The sequence below is a fragment of the Adiantum capillus-veneris genome, chromosome 5, assembly GCF_014529385.1.
Source record: "Adiantum capillus-veneris isolate H3 chromosome 5, ASM1452938v2, whole genome shotgun sequence".
Taxonomy (NCBI): Eukaryota; Viridiplantae; Streptophyta; class Polypodiopsida; order Polypodiales; family Pteridaceae; genus Adiantum; species Adiantum capillus-veneris.
This window is the reverse complement of record NC_140935.1, coordinates 121,328,513-121,338,158: the sequence shown is the minus strand read 5'-3', so window position 1 is coordinate 121,338,158 and position 9,646 is coordinate 121,328,513. Positions and strand designations below refer to the sequence as shown.

The following is a 9,646-nucleotide window of genomic DNA, read 5'->3' as shown; positions in this document are numbered from 1 at the left end:
TCAATGTTTTGACTTTTAATGTGCATACTCGTTTGCTAATTGCTCTTGCTCTTTATTTTTTGTTTTTGTGAGTATAAAGCTTTATATGTACATTCCCTAAGATTGGTGATTGAGAGGTCAGGGAAAAAGGTTGAGAGGGAAACAAATGAATGAGGACTATCAGCAAACACTCCCCCCTTCCTTGGGTAGATCATACCATTTGAAATGAGCTTGTCACCCTTTGAAACCAATTGTTCCAGTTGGTAATAGGTGAGGATTTTTGCCAGTAGTTTGTTATTACCCTAGGTGCCTTGTCAAGCTGCAAGGGTGGTAAGGTACTCTCCCAGGATCGAACTTGAAGTGGTTCATTAGGTGATTCTTGAACACTGGGAGGTGTGGATTCTTTTGTAGCTTCATGGAGGTCCACTACTATAGATGGAGGCTGTGTAGAAGCTTTTACCTCTATGGATGTATTACATGATGAGCTAGAAGCTTCATGGGACTCCCCCCTTCTTGAGCTAGGTGGAACAAATCGTTCTTTCTTTGGTACCCAAACTAGCTCGGGAGCGGGTGTGTAGCATTCTGTGATCTTTTTCTTTCCACGATCATTGATTCGTTTTGGAGCTACGGGATTGGGCTCACTTGGGTCAGGTGATAGGTAAGAGTACACTTTACGTTTCGGCACCCAGATTTGATCATTTTCTTGATAGTAGCCTTGGGCTTCCAATAGTCGTTTAGGGATCCATCGCAACATTTTCTTACTTTTCTTGGAGCGCGTGGTACGTTTCTTACAAGGCTTCTGTTTTTTAGCACTAGCTATGGTCACTAAAGAAGGTTTAGGGACCCACTTGTATGTTTTCTTTGTTACATTAGGATGAGTCTTGTCAGAAGCGATATGCATTGCTTGTAGCATATTTAAGGGTATATGCATTTCATCCCCCTCAGGTGTTACCCAGGTCGTCCCCCTATTTCCCCAAGTGTCTATGGTTGATGCTAGGTGGACCCAATCCACATTGTCTGATTCCGTCATACCCGGTAACACATCCATGTAAGGAGAATCTTGGCCAATGTCTGTATCCTTCTTACAAGTGTAACAATATTGTAGTGGGGCCGAGTGAACTGTGGTGTCAGAGCAATGATCAATAATGGTTTTACTCCCTAAGGGGTGTACCTTACCAGTCACCAAATCCACTCTAAGGACAGAGTCTTGGAATTGCAAATAGACATGATTTTTAGACCAATCGTGAACCATTTGTGCTTCCCTCATGAATGGTCGTCCTAAAATCATTTCATATGACATAAGGTGTTTAGAGAAATCCATTACAATGAACGTATGTCGTACCTTGTGTCCTAGAACTTTGATCTTAAGATCCTTGAGCATCCCCATAGGTTTGGCTATGGTACCATTTTCCATCTTTACCACAATGTTAGTAACACTGAGGCGGGGTTTTCCCATGGATTCCCAACAATCTTTTGTAACGATGCTAACTCCCGCACCACCATCAAGAATTCCCTTTATAGTTAATCCCTTGGTAGTGATGGGTAGGGTCGCATTAGACTCGTCGCCTTCAAAATACTGCCCTAATTCGTTAATGGGTACCTCAATCACAGACTCGTGTCCATCTAAGTCAAGTGATTGCACATGATTTTCCTCATCAATCATAATCGAGTCAGGCCTATTTGGTTGCACAAACTGCGGTAATCCCGTTCGTAGCTCTCCGTTAAGGAATGCTCGAAGTGCAAGGAATAACTTAGGATCTCCATACAGCTTTGCTATGATCGTGGTTCGGACCTCAGAAGACATGAAGTCCACTAGTTTGGCAACATTCATTGGCGTTTTGCAGGGTGTAGGTCCTTGACTAAGAACTGGTGAGGATGGAATCTCATATTCCTCAATGGGATCAGGTATTCCTTCGTTAAACATCCTTTCCAACAAGAAAGGTGTATGCTCACTTTCTAATGTCCCGTCCTCACTCCCTTCTTGGATGATACTAGATATGGCTAACGGTCTATGGTTCATGTGGGGTGGATGAACTTGCGTGGGAAACACTGTGTCATGAATTTTGACCTGCATGGGTTCTGGTTCTAGTTTCCTTTGAGTCTCCTCCACTAAATCTCTTAGATGTTTCACCTGCTCAATCTCGTCTACTGGGTTTGGATACGTCCCAATCTTCTTTTTACGATTTTTCCCTTTTTGCCCCTGCGGTTTATCTTGGGGGTCTTGGATTGGATTTGGAAACACTTGTGGTGTTTTTAGAGGCTCTTTATGGTTTTCTCTCATTCGGCTTTCATTTGGTTCCATGTTACGGTTTTCTTTGTCGGTCTTTCCCTTTGTGGTATTGGTTCTAGTCTCCATTGTCTCGACTGAATCTGAATCATCCTCGAGGTCATTCATATACACGGGGTCATCTCCTGTTCCTATGTTTTTTTTGGAACTTGGCTTTGAATTTTCCGTATTCTGCGACTTCTTCCTTCGTGTCTTCTTTTTCTTTGCTTGGATAACTGAAATGGTATCTCTCTCTTCGAGGATATGGCCTGGCCCTTGAAGCATGGACCGTGTAATCGCATAAGCGGGTGCGACGGGTGGTATTGGCGATGTCACACTAGCAATTTCGACCAAATTTAGGGGTGTGATTTTAGGCGCATTTGGGTTATAGGGGCATTGGGCAATCAAGTGATCTATGCCACAACGATTACATGTGAGTATTGGCATTGCAGACGTGCTCCCTTGATTCATTTGCATCTGTGCAGCATTCTTTTGCAGCCTAATAGGGCACTCCGCTGCTCGATGTGGTCCACCACACTCGTAGCATTGAAGAGGTGGACTCCTAGCCTGGGTGTTGATATTTTGACCTCTGGATGCGAGAGCAGCAGCTTGATAAACCGGCTTGACTTGCCCCCAACAATCTTCCATGTAGTATATAGGACACTCTTTCAATGTATCAAGTCCGTAGGCAATACTAGTGTCTATTTCCTCCTCACAGCCATCTGGATAAGCATTTGATGGCTCGCAACCTACTTGGTTCATAGGGGCGACTCTTGGATGCGGGGGCTGCGGTCCTAGCACAGGAGGTGGTAACGGTGTAGCTTGTACAACATTTTGAGATATAGGGACCATGTGTTGCGGTAGTTGCTCAACAGGTGGAGTAGGCATCAATACAGGAGCTCGAGGCGCATCCGTCCAGGCTACAGGTGGTCTATTTGCCATCATACGTTTGATCATTAAACAATCCTTATCTTGGTGACCATACCTACCACATGCGTTGCAAGTTCCATTAAATTTTACTCTAAACGTAGGGCACTCACTCCTAAGCAAATGGAACACCATTGTTGCTCCCTTCTTGGATACATGTGACCATTTTGAGGGGGTCGATTATCCTTAAGAGACTCTTGGATTGCCTTGGTGAGGTCTGTCAAGAATGTCTCAAATACCTTTGGCTCATTGGCAATGGGCTTTGCAATCATGGGTTCATACTCAATGGCTTGTGAGCTAGTGGATCTCGTGTCAGTAGACACCCTCATGCCTGCTATCATCAAGTTGTCCTCTAATTGGATTGCATTGGCAGTGACATCTTCCCAGGTTGTGATACCTCTAATCACTAGTCCATTATAGATTCCTTCATTCCTCAACCCTCTGATGAATCGATCAAGCAGTTGGTTATTGTTGAAGCGCTCATTTACAGGGCAACGAGAGTTTAAGTGCTTTAGACGACTAATGAAGTCCCTTACTGACTCTCCTTCCGTACGTTCGGCCTTCTGTAGCTGAGATGCTACACCCCAAAGCACACCTTCTCGTATGTACTCCTTTAGAAACAACCTTCGAAGGGTAGGGTAGATTGTTTTCTCGTCCACCCTTAGGGTTCTATACCAATCTCCAGCCTTCCCACTTAATGTCAAGCTTAAGGCATTGCACTTATGTAGTTCGTTACGTTCCCCTAAGGAATCACATACTTGTTCAAACACTTCAATGTGTTTTCTAGCATCTTCGTTTGCATTGAATTTTTGCGTGAGTTTGGCAATTTGTACTGCCTTACTTCTAGGCTCTCTATCAGATGCATGACGCATATTTTCCGCGATAGATCGACCTATGGTTTGAGCAAACACTGCCAAGTCACCTATGTGAGGAGGCAGGGCCGGTGGAGGTACTCTTGGAATCATATGTGGGAGAGGGACGGGTGCCGGTCTTGGCATATGTGTGGATGATGCAGGATATGGAACATAACCGGGCATAGGTCCACTCGGATAAGAGCTAGGGAGCGGCACTCGAGGAGCATAAGCAAGTGGTACAATTGGAGGTGTGGGGGCCATGTGTGCATAAGGGGCTAGAGGCACATACGGTCGAGGCCCCATATTAGGTACTACGACACTAGGTAGTGGCATTGCGCTAACCGTAGATGTCATCGGTACATTTTCTGTCAGGCTTATCCCTGGAGTGAGCACTGTGTTTTCCTTGATAGAGGGTTGAGCCAAGTTAGGGAAGCTAAAGTTTTCGCTCGGAGGCTCAGATTGCATAGAGACCCCAGGTGAAATGACGTAAGATGGGTCCATGGGGCTCATTAGAGGAGTCTCCATTTGTGATAGAGTAGGCTGTTGAGCCTTGCTCGTATCCAGAAATCTCATGGGGCCAGTTGAGAGTATATTTACCCCTCGGTTTTGCCTTTCTGATTGAATAATGCCATGGATAACATTACAGATCATTTTCTGTTGATCTTCGATGCTCGTGGCACTAGAGGTGGATTGTACAATCTCTATCCATCCTACATGGTAGGCGTGGCCAGAGTGTAGATCCCTCAACACCTCAGTGTGGAGGTCGTATGTCCAATGATCATTAATGAACAATCCTTCTAGAGTCGATGTGTTAATGGTTTCTTGGAGGTAGAAGCAATGTTGCTCCCCGTGGTTTTACTTGTCACCAACGGTACTCTAGAGGGAACTTCTGAAGGAGGCAGCTCAACAGGGCCTTCTTGGTAAGAAGTTGGTAGGATATCCACATGGACACTCTTTGGGGGTGTGGGGTCCACTTGCGATGTGAAAGGAGAGTCCACTTCCCCACCCCCTTCGCGTGCTTCATCTGCATCAGGTTCCGAGCGAGTAGCTCTACCTAATGTTTCCATGAAACGGCTAAACATACTAGTACTAGGCTGTGGAGCTTTGGGAGGTGCATGGCCTTCTCTCTCAGTGTTTTGGGTAGGGTATGCTTCCATGATTTCTGAGTCGGAGGAGGAATCACTAGCGGCTATTTTAGGGTCTTGGGTGGTGCTACCTTGTGTCCCCGCTGAGGGTCTAGAGCTTATCGTGGATGGGTAATGGGTGTCCGTATGAACAGAGGCACCCTCAATATGCTCGTGTTCTAGCACCCGCCCAGAGCGTAAGTGCATGTGCTTTTGATACCCTAAGGTGTTAAAAAGCTGCTCTAGGAGGCCTTGTGACTAGTTTTTAGCGTGTTTTTTGTTTGTTTTTTTGCTAGATTTTTTAGAGCGTGTCGTGGAATGGGCTGTGTGATAGCTCAAAACGAGCGTATCGGTCAGAGGGTCGTGCCGTGCTTTACAGCCCTCCGTTTGGTCACTCTATGCCCTCGGAATCCCTAAAACTGTCAATTTCCAGTAGGGAACTAGGCCCAAACTAGAAAGTCTAAGGGTGCAAGTGAGAAGAGAAAGGAGGAGAGTGGAGGACTTGTCCCACATGCTCTCATTCTCTCTTGAGGGAGTAGGGTATATATATAAAAGTGAGTCTAGTATATATCGTAAGACTGAGGACTGAGGCCTGGGCCTGGGCTTGGGCTTGGGCTTGGGCTTGGGGAAATGATCCCGATCCTGATCTATCTTTATACCGTCCGTTTTAAGAGTCACGTTTTTTATTTTCGAAAAATTTAGCCGCCCGCTCGCTCGCGTTTTTTATTTTCGAAAAATTTAGCTTTTAAAATTTATTTATTTTTTCAGAATATTTTTTTTTTCCAAAAAAACTTTTTTTTTTTTGGGTGCAGAAAATACAAAAATTGAAAACGCAGAAATTGAAAATGCAAAAATGCAGAAAATTGAAAAACGCAAAAATGTAGAAAATTGCAGAAATTGAAAAAACGCAGACAATAGCAGAAATTGAAACTTGACAGCAAATGCAGAAAACGCAAAAAACAGAAATCTCCACACACTCCTTCCCTGCCTTTCCTATGATAGAAATTGCACCACAAGGAAGCGTAAAGTGCTAACCGAGCTTAGTGTAGGGCATATCCCCGGCAGCGGCGCCAAAAATGTGCGCTCCTTGCTGCACTGTCGAAGCAAGGGAATTGCCGATACACCGTGTGCGAGCCACAAACGGCTCCAAGCACACAACAAGCCTAAACTAGCAAGCTCAAGAGAACAAAGGGTGTGTCACTCACCGCTCTACGCTCGCCTTCGTGGTGGATTCCTCGCCGCGATGAAGAAGAAGCTGCAGTCGTGCCGCGCTCAACCGCTTCGCCGCCGTCGTGCCTTCGTAATGCTCGATCGCACACACACTCTCCCTCTCTCTCTCTCTCACACACACACACACACACAAGGAGGTGAAGAAGAAGAAGATGGAGATGGAGCAAGAGCACTCTTCTATTGCACAAATGAGAGAATGAGTAAAAATTAGGTTTAGTTGGCTTTTCTAAGAGCTCACCCCATTCACACTTGGGCGCCCATGCTTAGCCAACTAATCCCTTGAATGTCCAAGTTAAAGTGCGCCTCTCATCGGCGATCACTCTACCTTTCCCTATTGGTCCGACAAGCCCGATACCTGACTCTAAATAATACAACGTTTATAGATCATAGGGTGTCCGTGTGCCGTGAGAGTTAACATACCTTTTGGAGGTGAAGACTCTTGATCTCCTAGTTTAACATGTCATGCGTTGTCACATCATTGTGATCCTAATAAAGACTTGAGTGTAAGTTAGTATGACTCGTATATTGCAAAATTAAGGAGCTTAATTTGAGGGTGATACGACATTATCTTGCAATCTTACTCAGTGTGGCGGTTTTACATTGATCATTCTACATAGTCTCTTATTATGTTGTGTTTTCCACTTAGGTTGTACATAGCTCAACATCATTTTGAGTAATAAATAAGAAGAAGTAGCTTTTCGATTCCATCTCCATTGAGTTATCTATTGGTTGTGTGTGTGCTAAGCTCAAGAGACACATCATTTTGAGTAATAAATAAGAAGAAGTAGCTTTTCGATTCCATCTCCATTGAGTTATCTATTGGTTGTGTGTGTGCTAAGCTCAAGGTCTCTGCTTCTTTATTTTTTTTACAAGCTTACCCCTTTGTGTGAGCAAGTGAGCCTCTCTCTCCTTGGCTTGAGTAGCCAACTCCCCATTGCTTGGTTTGGTCTTTTGGTGCCCCCTCTCTTGGGTGGGCAAGTTTCCATTAGCGGTCCCATTGATTCGTGGCTTGCTAATTTGTGCATTTTGAGCCCCCCCTCTCCATAATGGTTGGTTTTGTATTCTCCATGGATTTGACATGCCCTATCTCAAGATAACTAGGTTGTGAGATTCTTTCCCTCCTTGTCTCGTCGTATCTTTATTGCCCCCTCCCATACTTGGGTAGGTCATTGCTAATAGCCATGCTGCATGGTGTCTTGCCGGCTTATTTTCTCCCTCAATCCCTAGCAATGGGTTGACCATTGTGTCCATTGCGGTCTACACGTCATCCTGTTCTTGACGTTTTGCTTTGTCTTTCAAGCCTAATGACAGTTTCTTCCTTTCTCCTCGTTGGGCTCGAAAAACAAGACTAGAGGATCAAATGGGAATCCAATTGTGGAGGGAGGATGGATTATGCAAAAAAGAAGAGAGATGAGCCTAGGGCCGATAAAAGTCATGGCCCATTAATGTTGCCCACCTTCAGTGAAACTAGTGGAATGCAAGGAGACCTTGGAAACACACCTGGGCTCCATGGAATCCGCTCTCACATCTTCGACGCATGATATGCAATCATGCTAAGCAAGAATAAGCCTAGCAACACAACACCTCTAGTTCACTACCAATTTTTGGTGTTGGGGGTGTTGTGGGGGGGGTTTTGGGGGAGGGGGGCATTGTAAGAGTTTGTTTCAAGCTTGTGGACTCAATCTTCTCTCCATATTGGGGGAGAATAGAGTTTATCTTTGCATCTCTATTCTATGTCCTCACTTTGAGGACTTTTAATTTTGGTATGGCATCAAAGTGAGCTTCAAATTAATTAGCAGAAATATTGTTCATGAGCGCAAGTCGAAGCCAACTATAAACTAATATAAGCAGAAGTTGGGTGGAGTAAACTTAGTACATCAACTAATTAGCAAGTTATAAGCTCTTGCAGTAGGCGCTGCAGAAAACGCTAAGACTAATGGCGCAAACTAGAGGAAGAATGGCCGGCATTGTGACGATTCTGGCTGTGCTAGTAATGTTGAATATGGGCGGCTCCGGCGCTGCAGCAGGTATAACGCACAACCGAATATAGGAGTTTGGCAAGTAAACTTGTAAAGTAGGTATCGTAGAGATTGTTGACGTGGGTAGTGATGATGATAATGATGTTATGCAGAGAGATGGTGTGTGGCGCGCGCAGGCCAGACAGACGAGGCGCTGAACGAGATTGTAGTGCGGGGGCTGTGCCAGGAAGGGGCGGCTGCATCGCAGGACATCGTGCACGACTGCGGGCCCATCGTGGAGGGAGGCGCCTGTTTCCAGCCCAACACGCCCTTCGCCCACGCCTCCTACGTCATCAACTCCTCCTGGCAGCGACGCAACTCCCGGGGCCGCGACGTGCCCTGCGACTTCAGCGGACAAGCCACCCTCGTAACCAGCGACCCCAGTGCGTTAATTATTCTACTTGCCCCTAGCTCTTCTTCTCCTTGCTTGCTTGTTTACGGACTTCCTCATGATTAATTAAGTACTGCTGGCTCTAATTATTAACTTGCTTGTGCTTGATTTACTGCAGGTACGTCCCCTGGCTGCCGCTATCCCAGCCTTCCGTAATCTAGTGCACCAGGCGATCTTCCCATGCATGAGATTAAGCGAGTTGCGGTTTTCATCCTCCTCTTGATCATTTTCCGCCCAATATTCATCAGGGGCAAACGTTATATGTAGTGTTAATCTGACGGTGTCGCAATATTGAATCACATGTCGCTGAGTCCCCCCCTCCCTCTCTCTCTCTCTCTCTCTCTCGCTCTCGGGGAAGGCTCTTTCTTATATTACATTTTTATAGTATACTTCAGATTACAGAGCATCCAAATGTGGTTAGTATTGTCCTTGCAAAGCTTTAAGCAATGAAAGAAACATACCCCAAGGAAATTGAATAACCTCACTAAATTTATCAAACAGTGAAGCATTCTTAGCTTGCCATATGAAAGAGGGCATAAATGAAGGCCAAGGTCCTACTTCACTAAATCAAAGAGCAACTTGAACTTATTTGAACTTATTTGGTTTAACCTGCCAACATAGCATGCAGTAATCCAAGAGAGTATTCCACCAAATTGATGACACTCCAATGGGGATAGCTCCATTGAAAATTCATACAAACACTTTATGCTTAAAAGCACAATGAGCACTCCAAGTGTCACTGAGCCTCTGCAACCACCAATGTTTCCTATAAGTTAAACCCCAAATCCTGTTACATCTAGTATGGATTGTTGTTTCTGGATGGAGTTGGTAAAATGCCCAAGTAGGAGAAGTCCACC

At 45.1% G+C, this 9,646-nt stretch overlaps 1 protein-coding gene across 1 annotated transcript; it reads left to right on the top strand.

Moving 5' to 3' along the window:
- Positions 1-8,316: 8,316 nt before the first annotated feature.
- On the top strand, positions 8,317-8,945 carry LOC147458011 (major pollen allergen Ole e 10-like). The gene is made up of 3 exons (XM_086513386.1): positions 8,317-8,407; positions 8,512-8,781; positions 8,908-8,945. The coding sequence occupies exons 1-3, from the start codon at positions 8,317-8,319 to the stop codon at positions 8,943-8,945; spliced, it is 399 nt and encodes a 132-aa protein (XP_086369512.1).
- The last annotated feature ends 701 nt before the right edge of the window (positions 8,946-9,646 follow it).

Coding starts and splice junctions, on each gene's coding strand:
- LOC147458011 (XM_086513386.1), top strand. CDS start 8,317: ATGGCGCAAACTAGAGGAAGAATGGCCGGCATTGTGACGATTCTGGCT. Junction 8,408..8,511: donor CGGCTCCGGCGCTGCAGCAG/GTATAACGCACA, acceptor GATGTTATGCAG/AGAGATGGTGTGTGGCGCGC. Junction 8,782..8,907: donor CCTCGTAACCAGCGACCCCA/GTGCGTTAATTA, acceptor GATTTACTGCAG/GTACGTCCCCTGGCTGCCGC.